This window comes from Falco punctatus (genome assembly GCF_963210335.1).
Source record: "Falco punctatus genome assembly, chromosome: 2".
NCBI classification, from domain to species: domain Eukaryota; kingdom Metazoa; phylum Chordata; class Aves; order Falconiformes; family Falconidae; genus Falco; species Falco punctatus.
The window spans coordinates 56,143,106-56,163,662 of record NC_137581.1 but is presented as its reverse complement, the minus strand read 5'-3'; the positions used below and the strand labels follow the sequence as shown (position 1 = coordinate 56,163,662).

The 20,557-nt window shown below is 42.3% G+C and overlaps 2 protein-coding genes across 5 annotated transcripts in view; one reads left to right on the top strand and one right to left on the bottom strand.

Moving 5' to 3' along the window:
• Positions 1–17,623, bottom strand: part of HS6ST3 (heparan sulfate 6-O-sulfotransferase 3) — a 361,248-nt gene extending 343,625 nt beyond the window's left edge. The window contains exons 1-3 of one of the 4 annotated variants that reach the window (XM_080375004.1): positions 17,130–17,623; positions 16,122–16,176; positions 613–12,657 (exon numbers count right to left, since the gene is read on the bottom strand). In XM_080375004.1, coding sequence (XP_080231130.1) covers positions 613–1,205 — 593 coding nt within the window. In that variant the 5' untranslated portion in view covers positions 1,206–12,657; positions 16,122–16,176; positions 17,130–17,623. Of the gene's footprint in view, positions 1–612 lie in introns of all 4 variants that reach the window. The other 3 variants (XM_080375003.1, XM_080375002.1, XM_080375001.1) reach the window with 3 other exon arrangements.
• A 174-nt stretch (positions 17,624–17,797) lies between these two features.
• Positions 17,798–20,557, top strand: part of UGGT2 (UDP-glucose glycoprotein glucosyltransferase 2) — a 91,449-nt gene continuing 88,689 nt past the window's right edge. The window contains exons 1-2 of the mRNA XM_080374995.1: positions 17,798–18,068; positions 19,594–19,676. Of these exons, the coding sequence (XP_080231121.1) occupies positions 17,890–18,068; positions 19,594–19,676 (262 nt within the window). The 5' untranslated portion in view covers positions 17,798–17,889. The remainder of the gene's footprint in view (positions 18,069–19,593; positions 19,677–20,557) is intronic.

Sequence of the window (20,557 nt, the reverse complement as noted above, 5' to 3'; positions counted from 1 at the left end):
CCGCCCGGAATCTGGCACACATGGCCTCCCGACTTTCAGCTCGCACGTACAGCGAGCGATCAGTATGCAACGGGAAGCAGAGAGCCAGCCTATCTGCCAGCAAGAAACACGGGGAAAAACAGAGTTTAAAGGCTTCTGGATACGTCAAACTCCACTCTAGTTAGACCATTCAGCAGCTGCAGCGATCCATTAGATGCTGCAGAGGCGCTCCGCTTACGCACAGCCGTTCAGCGTTTCGCTAAAAGCAAGTTTTAAAAGGACAAATAGGTGGAGAAACTCGCATAAAGCCGAGCGGAGTTTCTCCCGCGCTAACCTGTACAAGAGGCAACTGCACGCACGCTGCGTGGAATCAGCAGAAATCTGAGGCGAAGCGAATGCAACTACAGGTCACAACCGGGGAGGGGAACAGCCCAGCTAGAACCTCTTTCCGGAGTGAGACTTTTGGTTGTGTTTTTTTTTATTTTTTTTTTTACGTTTGCTTCTGAACGACGCCGGCAGCGGCCAGTGCTCGCCACACTGCCGGAGAGCGGGACCCAGGCACAGGGAGCCGGCCCGCCGCGCCGGGCCACATTTCGCGTCGGCGGCAACGCTGCCCCCGCCCCCGGCACTGACCTGAGGGTGCGGTTGCCGGCGCAGCCGCGGCGCTCCATGGCGGCGGGCACGCAGCTGGTGAGCTCGGTCCAGTCGGCGTGCAGCCCGCAGCTCCAGCCGGTGGAGAAGCGGGAGAAGAGCCAGGTGTCCTTGTCGCCGCCCGGGCGGTGGCAGGCGCACTTCTTCTGCCCGGCCCGGCAGTAGCAGGGCTGCTCCAGGCGGATGTTGCGCACCAGGTGCCGCCCGAAGGTGGTGCCGCCCGTCTTCTGGATGTGCAGGAAAACAATCACGTCGCGGCCCCGCATGTCGAACTGCACCCGCCGACACAGCTCCCCCCGCGCGAACGGGAACTTGGCCACCAGCCGCGGCAGCGCGCCCGCCGCCGCCACCTCCGCCGCCGCCACCTCCTCCTCCGCAGCGCCTACTGTCGCCGCCGCCGCCGCCTCCTCCTCCTCCCGCTCCGCCGGGCCCCCCCCGCGGCGGGCGGCGGAGGCCGGCGGGCGCCGGGGGCAGGCGGCGCCGGGGCAGGCGGGCGACACGTACTGGTAGACGATGAGCAAGAAGAGCAGCGCCAGCAGCGGCGGCAGCAGCCACCTGTTGAAGCGCTCGTCCATGGCGATGCGCGGGGGCAGCGCGGCACAGGCTTAAGCGCTGCCGGGCGCTGACAGGGCAGCCGCCCCGGTCGGATCCCGCAGGCGAAGCGCGCCCGGCTCCCCTCCCGACGACATGGCCCTCGCAGGCGGCCGCGGCTGGCTCCGCTCGGCTCCGCTCAGCTCAGACCAGTGCGCCGCGCTCCAGCCCGCCCGAGGCGGCCATCCCGGGCCCGCTCCCCGCGGCTGAGGCGAAGGGGAGCGGCCCGCCGAGCGGGAGGCGCCGTGGCGGGAGCGCCTCGCACCGTCCCCAGCACGCGCTGCCGGGCGGCAGCAGCAGCGGCAGCAGCTCCCGAGTCCGCTCCACCAACAACTCTCCAGCCCAAACGCACCGCTCGGCCCCCGGCGGGGCGGGCCCCGGCCGTCAGCCAATCGACACAAAGCCGGCTGCCTGAGCAGCCAATGGGCGGGCCTAGCACGCGGGCTCTACCGCCAATGAGAGCGAGCAGCGAGTAAACGGGGTTGGTGGGAGCCGCTCCTCGCTCCTCTCCAGGTGTACCGGACGGAGACCGATGGTGCGCGGGTGGCGGGGGGAGGTGGAAGCAGCCAATGAGGCGTCGGGGGAGGGGCGGAAGGCAGCCAATCAGATTGAAAAGGGGGCTCCGCCAGGTGAGTGGGGTTGCTGCGGCCGCTCGCGGGCCGCTGCAATCGGCATGGAGTTGGGTTGTTTGTCTTTTTAATTCCTTAATATCCCGTTATCTTTGTTTTGGGGGTGGTGTCTGTGTGTGTCTTGTACCGCCTGAGGCTTCAAGCCCGTGTTTTATAACCGAAGTGTTCTAAGTATCTCGTGTAACTAGGTCCTACGGTGCTGGCTACTACACAGACTAACTAATTAATTGTAGATTAAACATCTGCGGTGCTGTTGGTGCTCGTGGTCTTCAAAGCACAGAATTCTAAATGCTGAATTGACTTGGCAGAAAACCTGATCTCTCCCAGGCAGCAACAGCAATTCCCTAGCAGCTACTTTAATAAAGATTCAAAAGTTGATTTTTCAAGCCCCTTCACATATTTGCAACAGTCCCCAGTTGGAAACTGTGTTGTTTTCCCTATTGGAATTATTTTTTTTAATAAACATACAAATCTTTAGCTTACAGGTCACGCTTAGCTGAGCTTTGTCAAAAAGTTTTGTCTGCAGTGAGTTCCTTGTATTTTTAAATGTCTGTTACAAATACTTCATATCCAAATACAAGCCTCACACAGCTCCTGGATTATAATATATTAATATGCAAAACATTTCACGTTAGAACTGATTGCACATCCCGGTTATTTAATTACAGAGTGCCTTTATTTACTGAGGGATTAATTAGGTATATGACAGTGCTAAAGCAAGTTTCTTGCTCAACTCTAAAGACAACTCCACCTCTGGAAGGCTGAAAAGTAGTGCCTTCCCATGGGACCATTAAACTTCAAAACTTAAAAAAAAAGTTGGACAAACACATTTTAAGCTGAGTATCTTTATAAAGAAAGTAAGAGTATTTGGGCTCTTGGAAGAGAGTATCAGCTCCCATTAAAACTTGCCAGAAATACTAGAAATTACCAGAAAATGGTTTAAACAAAAAGAGTTAAAACTAAATGTTGTGAGATGTTCCAAAAGTTGCTACCACGAGAACAACAGCACACACCACCCAACATCAAACACATGAACATACCGTACACACATACATATTCCCAGCATCCCACAGCACTGTTAAGGTATTACACTGGTAAAGTCTGAGAGTAGCGAATTATTGGGTCTTGCCAAGACATCAAAAGAAATGCACTTACATCTTCAGTGAAATTTTGTAGGATGACAGCTATGGGTTACCTGCTGAAATTCCCCTTGTATAGCCATGCACCACAGTACTGGAAGCCTGGTCCCTCGATCCTCTGGCAGAAGAAAATGCAGAGTTTGGTGTCAAACAAACCTATTCAGTCTTCTTCCCATCATGACAAGAGGTGTGCACCCGCTCACTCTTACCAACGTGGAGAACAGCATTTTTGTCCTGGAAAATCACCACGTTCTTTGTCAGCAAGAGAAGCAGAACATCCGTGTTCTCTCTAAGGAGACCTGACTCTTCTCTGCTTTGCCCACCACCATGCTCACTTGCTTTTGGACTCCCTGTGCCTTCTGAGTGTGGACTTCATGAGGTTGCATTTTAACCCCTCCTTTTCACAAGGTGACGGAAAGCCTATCCCAGAAAAATGTAAATATTTATACATGTAACATATAGAAGCATTTTGTTCTCACCTCAGCCTATTCAAAAAAGAAAAAGAAAAACAAGCAACATTAAATATAGCCTTGTTCTGGTAACAGAATAGCACTAGTAAGGCTTGTGTGGGTAAATTGATATTGGGAATAAAAGCACTGCTAAAGGATTTAGACTGAAGTATCTCTGATAATGCTTTTAGTAAGATAAAGAAATGTTATCATAATTCACAATTTTCTCATTAAATACCACAGTGTTGACACTGTACCTTCATCACCATGAAAATGAGATCAAAGCTCGATTTGCTAAACCGAGAAATTGTGAATTTCAGTTAAATTTGAAGTTCTTATTTATTTAAACTTACTCAAGACAGTTACTCATTTGTGAAGACTGGCAAAAATATTTTTTACTGCACGGAAAGGAAGTACAAGAGAAATAAAAATATTTATAATGAGGTTTAGATGAAAAACTTGACTTTTAAAAAGCTCTCATTTTGCTGAAACTAGCAAAAAGTATTTGGAGGTCCATATGAATTAATGCATTTATGCAGCTTTCAAAGACAGGTTTTTACTTATGAATTTTAATATTCTTAATGACAGTTTGTGGACCATGCTTTATGTAGAGCCACAGCCCACAGCACATCCAACCACCACCCAGTTCTGCCCAACTGCATGCAGATTCTGCAGTTTCACCCCAAGTTATAATGACTGTGGCCCTAATTTAAACAGTGGTTGGGGCCTCCAGAGTATGCCTGGGTCTCATGATATTCAGCAGAGGCTAAATATCCCTACACAGAGAACACAGTGTTTTCATTTCATAGTATTTTATATTCTCTTTATAGAGTTCCACGTTACTTGTGCAAGGCCTTGTGGGATTAAGCTTTAATAAAATCAGTTAGTTTCTTTAGAAGTCAATGCCTGTAACTCATTAGCATCAATGAAGTAATGATACCGGTCATTTTGAACACAGTTATGTTTGCATCAATTTTACGGGAACACGATTGGGCTCAAAATGAAGCCCTAAACATTGCAAACACTGTTCAATCCCAACATTTTCCCTTTCAGGTATAACTAACCTGTAAATCTCCACTGAGAGTTTAACTACAAGGACAATCCAAAGTCAGTTACAAGCTCGTTTTGAGATACTCTTACAAAATGAATGTAGTTGCGGTGGATTTCAAAATAAAACAATTACAAGTAAGATTTGGGATTTTCTTATTTCCAACATAATAATTCTCCAAGATCTTGTGCTGTCAGCATATATCTTAGAGTTCACCAAGCATTCACATAAAGTAATTTCAAAATAATCTATTCCTTGTAACAATTTCAGGCAGAATACCTTTACCTGTTAAAATTTACATGCCAGCTCTACTGTCATGGATGTGCTGACATGTGAAAATGTGCACACAATATTATTTTAAAATTCCAGCACAGTATGTCCCTTCTTCTTGCCAGTTCTGAGGTAACAATCAACACATTTTCCAAGTTGCTAAAAATAAAAATTGACATAATGACCATTTATTTTAAAGGTCAATACAATATTTGCTAGTCTGAAGCAATGGGTATGTGAAATAGTGTCAGTGCCAACATCAAGGTTTGTACAAAACGCATGAGTAAGCAAACAATATTATAAAGCAAAGGTACAAAAGTGTGATTTCATTTACCAATTACCTGTCTGACAAGGTTAACATCTAATAGATCTGTTCATGTAAAATTAAAGTGACAGCTACCTCACACTGGTTTCTTTAAATTATTTATCACTGCTTGACCTGAGTTGTTTCAACACTTCTAGCCAGTTGAGATTTCCAATAAACCAATTTTTCATTGTGCAGCACGTCCCAGGTGTCTCCTTTGCCACAAGGATACCAATTATTAAATTAATAAACTCATGCTAACTTCAGTCATCTCTGGGGTTAATTTGTTCCAAGGTTCATAGTATAAACCTCCTTTATTTTTTGCCAGATTAAATTTTAGTATGCACACTTACTGAACCTTCTATTTCAATAGCACACTGAGTGCTGTATTCTTCCTTTTAAAACAATTTCTGCATTATATTGTCACCAGTCCATCGTCTTGTAAAGTTGCAATTCATTATAAGGCTTGTTAATTTTCACTTTTACTGCTTGCTGTTCTTTTTTTGGATTTAATAACTTTGTTATACCTATCACCCCCTTTTATTTCCATTAGTCAGAACACAGACTATATAGAAACAATGTTTTCAGTCAGTGTCTCATATGTGCCAGTCCATATGTAGTGGCTTCTGCAAGTCATTTCTTACATATTGCTGCATGTTTTCCTTAAAGAGAAAGGATCAGCTATATTCTGCTTTGAATATGCATAATTCCACCTGCATAAGACACTGATGTAGGACAACTGGAACATCCTAAATCAGGTACAGCATTCTAGTAATTTTCCTTTTGTTTAAAATCATATAAATGCTCACAGAAATATCACAATAGCTTTTTTTTTTTTTTGTTACAGTTGTTGGAAAGAGAGTTTCCCCAAAAAAGGAACATTCCTGAAAGCTTCAAGCTAGATTTTTTAGATCAATGCCAAAACTAGATATTTATAGGTAGATCTCCTTTCTACCATGTAAACATGGTCACCTTTTGCTCTTGCACCACAGATCATTCCTGGGCTTTGCAATGTGAACTTCTAGTGGAGTAAATAATGAGAAAATGCTCTAACCATGTTTGGGCATGTGCCAGCTAGCACTCTCCCGAACAACTCCTGGACATAGTTTGGGAGTCAAACCACTCCAGAAATCATTTCCAACCAGCACTCAGTGACTAAGATTACAGCTTCAGTACAGGTCAGATCATACCATGCTATTTGGCCTCGGTATCCAAGAAAGTTCCTGAATATATTTGATGTACTAATGTAGACAACACCACTGAGCAGTTTAATTTAAGGAAGAAAAATCCATGTTGTCTCTTGCCTTTTGTGCTGTGGTATAGCCAAATTAAATTACAAAACTCAGGTTGAAGTTATTGTATGTTAGCTAGCAGAGAAAATCTCTAGCATGTAGGGCCACATACGGGGCTTACTGGAGTCTACTGCCTAGAGAACAGGATGGAACGAGGGGCAAGCAACAGCGAGCATTGCTGGTATCCAGCTATAACCAGAACTGTAGCAAGGGTGATGTGAGGCATGACCAGTGCCTGCAAATTAGCCAAAGCATCTCTGGCTGCTGTTGCCATTCAAAAGACATGTGCAGCTTCACGGCATGGCCAGATAGAGTTGGCGAGTGGGAAGATACTTCAAGTGAAGTCACAAATATTCCAGTTATTGAAAGATGTGATATCAAATGAGTAGCAGCAAATGCTGGTCCTGCACCAAAGGAAGAAAGCAAAGAGTATGAAATGCAGGGTGGTTTTTTTTCTAATCCTCAAACCCCTAAACATAGGGCTGTTCATGTATGATTTCTACAACCAGAACCTGTAACATGAAGACAGCCTGAGGAAAGCATTTAGCAGGACAGACACAGCAAATTGCTCTCTCATTTCAGTTCTATGCATAAAGGAACTTAGACGTACTTACACACATCCCTTTCTGCCCTCAGCCTTCTGAATCCTGCAATATTTAGGATGCAAACTCTAGACTGCAGAGCAGTTTTTGTGGACTTATTACAGATCAAAGGCATGTCATCTGTACCACGTCCACATTTATTTTTCCAGATTCAGGTACAAGTACAAACACTACAGACTCAAGCCACTGTCAATGATGTGAAGGATATCACTACTGTATTTGCATATGCTCTTTTGTTTTTCCCAGTAAAGAACAGTCTAACAGCATGCAATAACCTCCCTTATTTAAAGATTGAGGTGTCCAAGTCAATGCCCAAGCTCCCAGACTGCAACTTCCTCTCAAGAATTGACTCGGATCAGGGAGATCAATGCAGAGAGAGATCTGTCTCTTCTGAAACTGGTAGATGCTTCCTTCTGCCTAGCAAAAACTAATATCCCTATCAGTATTCCTTCCAAGACCCCCAAACTTCTCGTATAGTGAAGTATAGGAACTGCAAGACTGTGTAACAGTGCCACCTGGTGATATGCAACACAGCAATTTTTTTCTTCCTCCTGGAATCACGCGAAATTCTTCCTTTCAGGTGGTCTTAATCTGCAAGTCCCCATAAAACATAATTTATCGCACTGTCAGTTTATCTTGAGCACCTCTGCTTGTGCCCAGAAGTCAAATTACTACGGTTTTCAAAGTTATTCAGGCCATGTCTTGTCTTTTCCTTCAGGACTGGCTCTTATATGCGTCTATATAGACGTGGTCTAACTTGATACAAATCCCCATCATAACTTTGTATGGAGTCTAGAAACTTACTGTCTTCTGAGAAATAAATCTGAATTAATATTATCAATGATCGACTAGGCCTCCTCCCCCCTGCTTTTTTTGTTCATCTTTTCAGTCTTTGGGATGTGATGTAAAAAAAAAAAATATTTAAAAAGAAAAACCAAAAAGCCCCAATAGCAACAACATCAAATCTCCCAAAAAGTTTCCCTCTCAAAGACAGAAAAAAATATTTCTGTAGTATTTGATCTCACACTCTTTCATCTCTTTCACCTGATCTCCGTGGGATGCAGATGGAAAATGGAGGAAAGCATTGCAAATGGGAGATCAGGCTCAACTTCTAGCACCCCTATCTGACTTTCACAGCTGTCTGCAAGCCTGAACCTTTCTTTTATAAGTGACCTCCAATTCCTCTACTGAAAATCACAGCAAGTTCAGAACTGTTATCGCTTTCTGGGTTGCCACTATTTCTTACTAGACCTTTCTTGGACTTGTTTCAGCAAGCTGACCTGGATACTTTGAAGTCTGAATTCAAGAACCGCACTTTTTTCTGTGCTGCTACAGGAGTTTTTAGAACAATTCAGCCCTTTTGGAGAAGGACTAATTCCTGTTCGGGGATTTTTCTTAACTTTTTCTTATTTACCTATAATCCTATAAGCACCTAAAGGCATGTAATCAGCGATTCTTCCTTAAAGTATAGCCACACAAAGATTTAATTTTTGTGTGTGTATAAAATGTATGAATGATAATATTTATTCTCTAAATTATCCTACCAAGATCAGTGAAACACTGGACCTGTAAATATTTTCCAGTTAAAAGTTCAGTTGCACTTCTGGAAAATGCTGAGAAATATTCTGGTTCAATTATGAGGAGATCTAAGTTATTTCACAGATGGGGCTGCAGTGGAATTACTCCTATTGCCTCAAATCTGGCCAACCTACAAAAGTCACAGTGCAGAAAAGTCCCTAAAACTGTAGGAGACAGGTTAGATGATCCTCATACTCAGCTTGAAGTCCTGGTTTGACATCTGCCTCCAGCACTAATTTATCTTATGATCTTAGATTAAAGTATGCAAGGAACTGTTATTACCATGCAAACTGGGGATTTTAACCTATAATGGCAAATTGTGGCAACAAATGTCAAGATAGAAAAAGTTCCCCTAACCCTTAGCAGAGGGAAGGATCTGTTGTCCTTGCAGCCTGTCTGCAACAGACCAATGACTAGGTAAGAAATATGAGAGGAAAGAAAAATTGTTCAACACTGTGACAGGTTTGAGATGAATAAACTGTAAATTCAGAGGGAGAGTTGAGGTGAAGATTGCTTGAGTGTTCGTTGCATTAAAAATCAGAAAAAAATGAGGGAATAATTCTCCAGCCGGCAGAAAAGGAGATCAAAATACAGGTTGGTTAAAGCAGCTTGTTTGGCCAAGGGGTCTAAGGGCACCTGAAGTTGAAGCGGTTTAGAGAGGATAAGCATGTATCTACAAACTATCAAAACTCTACACCATTTTGTGGCAAAAGGAAAGCTCAAACAGAGTAAGAATTGCACCGGAATTACACTGAAAAGAGAAGACAAAGATGGCCCATAGCAGCGTAGTCACACTGTGGCTTGCAGATCACTGATGGCAAGTGAAATATCAGACTTTGATCTGTAAAACACACACAGATGAGTCCTGCACACTCATCTGTGGCTATGTGCAAGCATAACTGGGAATTAACATCCATTAAAATATATTAATTGATGTTTATGATTATAATAATTTATAAGTTGTAAAGCTATTTTATTTAAATATAGGTGGTTTTAATATAATTATCATCCCCGCTCCCAACTGCTAAGAAATAGTAGGATACAAGTTGTCCAGAGATTTTATAATTGCATACCTTTAATAAAGTGTTTGAGAATCTCAATTTTATAGCAATAATGTGGAGAAAATGGGAGCTTACACTTTCTTTTGGAAGGAATACTCTTACAAAGACTCTTTTGGAAAAGTTTGCTGGGGCCTCCAGCAGGCGGGGTCTCACTTTTCATTCTTTAGTATCATAGAGTAGACCTATAATTTAACCTTAACGTTTTCAGGAGGCCTAAGTATATCAGCCTAACATAGTAAATTGTTTATAACTGTCAGGATTTTCAAAATTATAGTATGAACAACAGGTTAACAAATGTGAATAACCAGTACCAGCAGCATATTTCTGATTTAACATCATTTAATCTAAGAAATCATGACCAAAGAATAACGGAAAACCAAAATAAAGCCAAGTTTTCCAGTCAGAAACCTAGCTTTATTACAAACTAATATATAAATATAACTTTCCCTTAGTCTGAGTTATTAGTTATAGGTGATAACCATATATGCCTGCATATAATCTTAGAAGTTAGCCAAATATCTGTCTGGATTCCTGACCATTTTATTTTAGTGACAGAGTATGCATCAAGATAGCATGCATCTAGCATTAATCCTTTTGGTTTCTTTTTCTTCCTGCGTCTTCAGTGTCCCATTGCCTGGAACTGCACATCACTGCTTCAGCAGCACTAGGGAGGGGTGACAAAGGCTGCACACCACATCCCACCGGCTACTGTCCTCACCACTGTGGTAAGCTTGCACGGCTGAGAACCCCTCCACCAGCAGAAGGATACAGGAGGTATCATTAGCAGAAGTTAGTGCATTAGGGGTTAAACAATTTGCATTTCGTTAACAACACTTCATTTTTGCCCTCAAAGTTTATCTACATTAAAATATTCTAAATGTAGTGTGTTTCTGTAAGTCTAATTATATGCGATATGTGAAAACATATTTGATAATCACATTGCTAATTATGTGCAATCACTTCAATACACAGGTGCAAAGCTGCAGAAATATGCATATTTGAATCTCTTCATATACAGATATAAACCACAACTTTGCAGTTACTTAAGTGTTCAGTGACCCGGTATTTCTCTGGGACTGTATTTCCTTGGATTTTTGAGTGGCTAGTGCCTTTGGAACCGAAGAAATGTGCTAGGCTACTACAAACCTAGGACTGAATTTATTTGTGGATGTTCCACTGCAAAAAAAAACTGTAATTCCTGACTTTCCCATAGTTTATGAACATTTTAAAGCACACATTTTATAATTTATTGAGAGATACGCCATGCTGACTTTAGAGATGTGGGAATCATAATTTTTCATTTTCTTCTGGGAGCTTTAATTCTCACAATGTTCCTTTAGTATGTATTTGCCTGGGACATCATGTATATGTGCATATGAATGTGTCTTTTCCAGTTTGGATTAAACTTAAGGGACTTTCTTAATGGTTTAATAATAGAAGGTAATAAAAGACTCGAGCAATAAATCCATTTTCATTATATGTGTAATAGCTTGTGGTTGCACTTTTTGCTTCTCTTTCATTTATGTGTAACTGTTATTTTTTACATTGATTTTTAAAGCTGTCTTCACAATGGATTGTAATTAGCTTTGTGTATAAATCATAAAAATTGAAAATTTTATATACTCAGATTAACTGAAAAGGACATAAAATATTAATTTGCATCATTCAAAAGAAATACTTCTATGTTCCCTCTAAAGATATTCAGCATAAATTATTGGAAGAAATAGCTTTAGATGACTTTTCCATAAGTATTCTTTTTCACATTTGGGAATTGAGCTGAAATGAGCCCTGACAAGCGAGAAACCTATCTACTAGTTCACTACTAACATTGCCAAAATGACAGACCTATGAGAAGGGACATAGCAAAATCTGAAAAGCAGCATTGGAGTTTGTTGCACTGGAAACAAATCCATTGTATTTCACACAATAAAGCAGCATGGCTTTTTCTGTTTCACTTTAGCCACAAAAAGCTTTAATTAAAATAAATTATACTTAAGAGTCACAGAATAGTTGTTATGGAAATTGCGCATGCCAGCCACCATAACAGGGTTCAACTCTAGGTTTCCACTGAATCGGTAAGCCAAGAAGAGATTCTTTTATATAAGTCCTTTTTATTAACAGCAACTATAGCTTGAGCTGGGTGCCTCCAAAGAGAGATCCCAAAGAAAGAAATCCCTGAGCAATTATACACTCACATCTAAGTTCCCTACCCCTCATGCGACAGCTTGGACCAATAGTAATATTAAGGTCTGGGGTCTTCCCATTCTTCATTGAGTCCCTTCATTGTCTCTAGATGGGCCGTTTCTTTTCTTATCTCTGAGGCTGCAGCTTCTGCTGAGATGGTAACTTCCTTACCGTCAGCTTGAACCTGCTCTGGGTCCTTCTTTTACTTAACTAGGCAAAAGTTCAACGTATCTAGGTGAAAGTTCACAGCTTGTGGCCTCAGGCTTCTGCAAATTTTGCTACTTATGCTAAGCAAGGTGTAAGTAGTATACCAAATCACACAACATAGTTTAGGTTGGAAAAGCATGCTGAGGGCCGTCTTGTTCTCCTTGTGCGTAAAGCAGGACCAGCTTCAAAGTTACTCAGGTTGCTCAGTGCCTTGTCTGGTCAAGAGTCACAGCCCCATAAAACACAGGATGTAATCCTAAGTGTCCCCACTCTCTGAAATTAGAATGACACAATGCAGAGGGGAGCATCCTTTTAAGAAGTGCATTATATTTTTCTTTCCTGCATTAGAGGTGCGCTAGCAAGACATTCAGTGGGAAGTGAGGGATAAACACACAATTTCTCCTGCTGGCTGCTCAGCCACACGCAGCCCGCGAGCCAGCTGGTCCTGGTGCCTAGCTTCTGCTGTCACCGAAAACTGCTCCACGCACAGCCAGGAACAGGGAGTTACTGCAGGAGAAGTTACTTCTTCAGGAGCACGTACCTTGTCCCACAGAAGTGGTTCCTCAGTCCTGCTGAGTCTGTAATTCAGCCTGAGCCAGGAGCTGCTGTGTCGAACAGCCCTGCCTCCCAGCACACACCTTCACTGGAGGATGCTGGATGGTGTGGTCTACACCTGCACAGGTGAAAATACAGTTGCAATTCTGAATCATCTTTAAAAGGACAGAAGAGTTTCTTCACAGAAAACCTGCACTTGGCTCTAAGTAGACAGTATGTCATGGTCCTGCAGTTCTCGCTTCTGTGAAAAGTGACTTTGTTGAACACACGTTCAGGACATATTGGCTAATTTTCCAACTTTTCTTAGGCATCCTGGAAAGGATTCAGAACTCAGCTCACTGATCTGACTAAAAACGAAAAATCAGCAATATACTTCGCTCTACAGGTATTTTACCTTTACATTTTCCACCTTGCATGTAGCAATAGCACCTTTTGATTTGTAGATGATAGGCCTACAAGTCAAATCCTACTCCTCTGTTCTGGGAAATATTGTATTTATTTTCTCTGTGAAGGCACCTGCATCTTCAGACCAAAGTCTTCTTTGATGCTGCTGTTGCACTATATGTCCAGAGTTGCCCTGAGGTACTTCATTGCACATATGAGCTTATGAATTAATGTAAAAATATTCACCTTAGTACTTTTTATTTATAAATGCTCTATCTATTGAAGTTATAATCTCTAAAATATTTGCATGTGACAAACCATGTCTAAAATACAAGTATGTGGCTATTATTTGAATTATTAACTATAGTGATTTAATAGCCTTACTGTACATTTTATGCTAATTTTTGTGTCACCTGTGTTCCTTTCACTGAGTATGTAGACAGATTCAGAAGTTACAGTTAGGGAAAGAAGGAAACTTTTTTTCAATACCTGAGAACCTCACAGAGTTCTGTAGATAAAAGAATAATTATGAGAGCACACCACTTAACAACCAGGGTTGTTAGTCGGTGTCAGAAGTGCCAACTCATGTTACATGATGAGCTTGATCCAAAAAGCTAAGATGTAGCATAGTCAGACCTACTATGTCTGACTCAGAAAAACCTACTATGTTAAAGATAAGCCCTATTTTTTTCCATTGTTACCGTTAGTTAGCTCAGGTTTGGCACAGTTGGAGACAGTACAGTCCAGAAATTCACACAACCACACTGCCTTGTTGGGCACAGCAGAGCTGTGGCATTCCTTATGAACTTGAGCTGGTATATCCAGATGGAGCTGCCTTCCCCATTACATTTTACTGTTCTCCACCTATGCAGTATGGACATGCCCTGAGATTTGTAGGCAGTTTGTTGCCTGGGAAGTATACATTTCTGTCTTTTACATTTCTGAAGTGGGTCATTTTAAATAAGAAGCTGTAACTTTTATGTTTATTTTACAAAACAAAATGTTGCTTCAGGTTTTTTTCTATTCTTTTTTAATAAATGTTGGAAAGAGATGAATACTGAAAGACAGCCATTTACTGTCACTGAAGCTGCATGTGTAGGCATAGCAAAGCAGCATGAATTTTGATTGCCAGAAAGTTGCACTGAGCATCTTCCATGAGCTGTTGAAACCAGGCTAATGTTACTTCTGCAACAATTTTTATTTCACTTGCTTGTCCTTGTAAATCAAAATGAAGAGCTAACAGACTATCAAATATATTTTGCATTATTACATAATAACACTATATTGAGATATGCTAATCAAATAACCCAGCTTGGGTTATTTATTTTCAATGGAATGGATGAGAAGCGATGCAGTACCACATCCTTAATCTCTTCAGGGAAACACCTCAAATGCCTGACATAGGAGAGACATTGACAGGTTCTGAGGAGATCGTCCACCAATCTCGCAGCAAGATAAAAGGATGCCAGTAGTTACTGCTCAGGAGGCTGTCAATTAATAAACAGATAGCAGGTATATCTTTTGACTTGTGTTTGACATTTACATTACCTCTCAGTTAGGGAGAAAGGGAGCCTTTCAGCTCAAAAATTGTTTTCAACCTGTTAAAAAATAAAGTTTTATTTCCAGCTAACTGAATACACCAATGAAGCTCAACTTATTTCCACTTATTGCTACTGTTCCTATTAAATAGACATAGCTCACTGTGACTTATACTATAAAAGTTATGCATCTTACTGAGAAGCATTCATTAATCACTTCCTCTGTTCACACTGAAACAGCTATGATAATCAATTCTTATTTGCACAGCTGTGGTATGAATAATTTCAAAATTTTGCTTCAATTGTTCTTCTGTTCTGCTGAAAAATGGTTTCAGAGAACTAAGGGTGTTTCTCATGTATGTATGGAATGTACATACAAGAATGGCCAAGTGTTATTTGGAATACTTAACTACATAAAATTCTGCTGTAGAAATGAAGATTAAGTCTGCTCTCCATCTTCTACGTTTGCACACTGCTCAAAAATTAAAATTTGCTTTTGTCAAAATATAAAGAGATAGATATTTTAAAAGTGTGTAATGGCTTTTTGTGGCTAGAATGTAGCCAAGGTACCAAAGCAAAGGGAAGATGGATAAATATGCAAAAGATTTTATAAGGAAGATAATGTTCTGCTGCAACACTGTATTTCTTTCTGAGGAACGATCAAAACTGCATCTTAAGCAATGGATCAGATTGCCCAGAGAGGTTGTACAGGTGCCAGCTTTGGATTTTTTCAAGACTTGACAGGACCTCAGAGCTGATCCTGCTCTGAGCAGGAGATTGGACTACAGACTTCCTCAAGTCCCTTCCAACTTCATTTATTCTATTTATGATCCTGAATTTTATGCACCTAAAAAAAAAAAAATCCTAAATAGGAGGGAGAGAAATGTTTCAGCAGGGAGATTCTTTCTGTCTAATGGAGATCTCTGAATTCAAGCAGAAAGGACCATCCCTCAACAGAAAAAATGGAGCAACTATTTTCTGTAGTTGACCACAGACTAATTATCTGATCTTTGATTCAGAGCTTCCACTTTGTCTTGCCGCTGAATTCAAAGCCAGTTGTATTTCCACAGCCAGTGCCAACAAATTTTATTTATCTTTTTGTATGGCAAATCATAAATTGTCACAGTTCAAGATGAAACAAGTACAAGCTATTAAGAGTTTGCCTTTAAACAATAGCAGCCTCTTCAATATGAATATAACACAAACTGTAACACAGCAACTTTATAGGAAAGCAAATGATAGATTAGGGCAAGGTAGATGCATCCATCATCACAAATACACAGTATCACATGGAGTTATGAAAAATGGGTGGTAAATGTATATATATGGGGAAAGTGCTTAGTAAATTTCAGTTTTGGCTAAAGAAACAGCAAAAAGCAACTTGTTGGTGACTCCTTTAACCACACAGGATTGTTAGGGTTGAGTTTGCTTTGGTAGATGGTCAACATAAACAGCTGTAGCCTATTCTGTGCAGAACAAGTGTAGTGTGAGTTCTAAGTCCATCAAGTGCATTTTGAAGTGGATGAAGTGAAGCATTTGCTATGGAATGATGGAAGTGTCTTTTATCAGTTCATCACATGTGTTTTTACTTTCTATGGATGCAAGACTTTGACCGCATGCATGTGTTATTAGCACAGAAATACAAGGAGCCCAGACTTACTCATCTGTACAGTACTTCAGCCATGCCATCCATGTTAGCAGCAACAGCTTCTGAACTGTCAATATGAAAGAAAAAAGCTGCTTAGATATATTCTTAGATTAGATTTCTCCATATAAAAGATGCTGAATTTTGCTATTTCTAATGGCCTTACACATGAACCAAAAGAATTACTCATGTGGTTTTCATTTCTACAGAGGCATACCAAGGTTGGACTATTAGTCTTGGTTATCACCGCTAATGTGTAACAGTGGTACCTGAGAATTATCTGACATAACAACACAAATTTCTAAGAATATGTCCAAAAAAGGTCAAACACAAAGGCCCCAGACTGAATTTACATGTAAGTGACCCTCCGGAACATCTTTGTCATACTTTCAGATGATAAAGACCCAGCAGCATGTTAAGTACAGTCACTTTGTTTGGTCAGATTCTGTTTGAGAACACCTGCAAACAGACTCCTTTTGTTTGTACATATGCTGTTATACTGACCAGTCCTGAGCGCTAGCAACCCAAACTACACAATCCATAGCCTGTTCCCTAGACTAGTGCCCTACTAGTCTCCTGCCACCCACACAGCACCTTTAAACAGTCACAAAATGATTGTGAGCAAAATAAATCAAGGTGTATGCAGCAGCAAGATGTTCCAGGTTTCAGCTTCAAGTTCCACAAGTCACGTTTCGGAAAAGGCAATACCCCCTATTTTTAATACATCTGGAGGATTCTTCTTCTAATAAACAACTACTCGGCACTACTCTGTATTCACATCCCACAGTACTGCTCCAGAAGCACCCACATCAGCCTCCTGTGGCTTTGCTACAGCTGAGGAAGAACCAAGGGAAGTGTAGCAGGTTTATTAAGGAAATGGAATTACTACTGAGATTTCCAAAACAGATATAAAAGAAGTTAGACCACAGCCTGAAAATTGTTAGCAGAAGTTAGGTAGAGGCATGGTTCTAGTGAAGCTCATGTTTATTGAGGAAAAAAAAAATGTAGATAGGAAGAACATACCTGAAAATAGAAATCGGTTTGGAAAACTTTCACTTGGGGGGGGAAGGCAATACATTACTTCCCCTTTCCACCAACCGCTACATAGGAATACATACACGTATTCTGCATGAGGCTGCTGACACTTAGGTAACACCTCCGTTACCATTTTTAGCCTGGTGAAGGCCAAGGGAGAACAGCCATTTAGAAGCAAACACAGGCAGAGAGGCACTGCGAAGCGTGGGGAGCGTCCGTGCAGGCGGCTGCTGTCCCGGCGGCGAGATAGGACACCACCGCCTCGCCCCTCCTCAGCCGCGAGCGACCGCCGCGCCTCACACCGCTCGGAGAGCGGCACAGCCCCGCAACTGAAACCTAAAGATAGCCAACACAAAATCCACGCTTGTAAAACAACCCAAAAATTTACAGAAACCAATAGAAACGCCCCCACGCCAGGAGACTGGCCGCCGGCCGCAGGCAGGGCGGGAAGCGCCTGAGCACAGCCCAGCGGCCTGAGGTACGGCCCCTCCCGCGCTTGCGCAGCGGCTCGAGCCACTCGGCGTACCCGCCCGTGCTCCGCCCCCAGCGCCGCGTGTCACCCTGCGAGGCTGGCTAGCCCCGCTATTTATTTGGCGTCAGCTCCTGATTGGTTCCTGGCCTGGCCAATAGCGCCATAGCGAGGGCACAGCACAGCCAGTAGGAGCAAGGCCGAGGCTGTGTGGGCGGGGTAGCAGTGCGCACGCCGAGGCGGAGCGGGCCGCGGGAGCCGTGGAGGGTGGCAGCAGCTATGAGCAGCCCTCGCCGCCCTCTCTTCCTCATGGCGAGCCGGCCGGCGCTGCCAGCCTTACTCCTCGTTCTCTTGTGTGCCCAGCCGTGCCCCTGCGGCAAGGCTCCAGCCTCCTCCCAGGCCGTGACGGCCCGGCTGGCGGCGAAGTGGCCGGCGACCCCGTTGCTGCTAGAGGCGAGGTTCGTGCAGCCGCCGCCTCCCGCCGCTGCCTCGCTGGGCCGGGGAGGGCAGGGCAGGGCCGGGCCGGGCAGCGCAGCCGCGGCGGCGCCTCCCCGCGCGGTCTCGTGGGGCGGGGGCGCCGCGCTGAGGGGGCGCGAGGAGGGGGCGGCCCGTCCTGTCCCGCTCCCCGCTGCGCGGGCTGAGGGGAGGGTGGGCTGGCGGGAGGGGGCGGCTGCGCCCCCTTGCTCTCTCCCTCTTTGAGAGCGTGTGTTGAAGTACTCCTTTGGTGTAAAGCTTAGCTGTGTTCTCACTTTGTGAGGTGTTACGGATACTGCTGGCGGTTTTGAGTTGCTATTTAAGTCGGCTTGTATTTAACCTACTCGGGCGTCTTGCCGGTGAGGTTGAGGAGATGCGATGGGCCGATCTACTCAACTGCTACGTTCTGCTGAGTAACAGTATTGCTTCATCTCACCCCAATTGGTTTACTCTCACTCAAGTGAAATAATTATGTGTAAAGGTATTTGTGAACATGTGAAGCTATAGTAGTAAAACGTCTTTTTTAAAAAAAGGTACTGTCAATTATAATTGTATTTTCAAAATAGGAAGTGAAAATGTTTTCCAGTGTTACATGTTTGTGGCTCCCCTGCCAGATTGGGTTTAAATCTTTTTTGGTTTGTTTTTAAACTTACTTGTTTGGAGAACTCCCATGAAAGCGAGAACTGCAAGTTTTTGTAATCAAATAAATGGCAATCTTCCAAAGGAAAGATTAGAAAACAGTACACTCATGCTAGCAAGTAGATCTTTCTGGCAGATGTAAAGAGGGGGAAAAGCAACTGATTTTCCTTTACAAAAAATCACAGTACTTAAAAAGCGTTACTGATAAATTAAATAATTGTATTTGAAATGAAGCAAACCATACCTTTATGTTTTGTAAGGATTACCCCATCTTTGAAAGTGATCTAGAGATTGGGAGCCTCCCCAGCATAGCGCTGTAGATATTGTCATCAATAAAAGACTGTAATTTAATTAAGAACTGTAACCTGGCAGTGGAAGTGGTTGAGTCGCCATCCTGGGAGGTATTTAAAAGATGCATAGACGTGGCACTTGGGGGACATGGTTTTGTGGTGGGTTTGGCAGTGCTGGGTTACCAGTTGGACTCAATGATCTTGAAGGTCTGAGTGTATGGTTCTTATCGTTAAATTTAGTCACTATTAAATAAAGTTTGTGTGCTGAACTGATTTTATTTATAACTGCATGTTGTGGAAAAAGTAAAATTTTGTGTTTATTTCTGTATCAGAGAATAGTCTGCTTGCTTTACAGCTCTGATGGTTAAATTCAGGTTGGTAGTATTTTGTTCAAAATTTCTTTTAACCAAATATATACCACTGTTCAGTGTTTTATGCTACAGAGGTGTTAGATGATCATTGAATACTTAACACTTGGTTGTTGCTAGTTATTTGTTATTTTAAACAGCTGACGATTTTAACTGTGGTACATTTTTGGACTAAATAAACCTATGGACAATTAATTTTTGTTTTTAAACAGTGAATTTATTGCAGAAGATGGTAATGAGAAGTTTTGGCAATTCTTGGAAACTGTACGAGAATTAACAGTTTATAAACAAGGAGGTAAGTTAAACAGCATGCTAGTTTTAATATATTAACTTGCACCGTATTTAACTTTTAAACATCAAGCTAACACATTAACTAGTTCCAATCAGGTATAGCCTAACTCTTCCACTGTTCCTTACTAGGCGGTTTTCTTTCAGAAAATTGTAGCATATTTCCACCTGAGAGCTCTACCTATAGAGGAGTTATAAAAGCAAGGAAGATGAGATGGACCGATCTGTTAACATTATGGAACAGAAATGTAACACTACCTTGTTAATGGCTCAGCAAGAGCTTATAGGATATTCAGACTTCATGTTTTGTGTAAAATGGACGTTTGTAGGGGAGAGAATCCCACAAATAACTAAAAAGAGAATGCTAGCTAAAGTAAAAAATGAAAAGAATGACCGAAAAAGGTTTAATACTTCTATCCTCCCTTTCTCAGTTTCTCTGTGACTGTTTTCTAGCAGCAATACTGGTGTTTCAGAATAAATGTTTATCACTGTCAATACAGGATTAAAAAAGCTTTGCATGCTTAGACAGAAGATTACTAAGTTGTTAGAAGTTTGGAGAGAAGAAAGCATAAAATCCAACAAACGAAGCATAAATGAGCCATCCGGGAAGATACCTGGGAGAGCAGTTTACTAGGAATGACCATTATATCTAAACATTTGGAAAACTATCAGGCTTTACAACAGGTTGGTGAGTATTAGACTTCCTTGGTAGGTCAATAGATGAACAAGGTGAAAAAAGCTTCAAAACAAGGTAGGGCAGTTTGATTTTGCTCTTCACTTCAGAATGGTACAGCTCTTTAGGCATGGGTGTGAGGACCTTACACTAGAAGACACTTCAGGTAAATTGAATGTTACATTAATAGTCAAAAGCTAATAAATCGTAGAAAG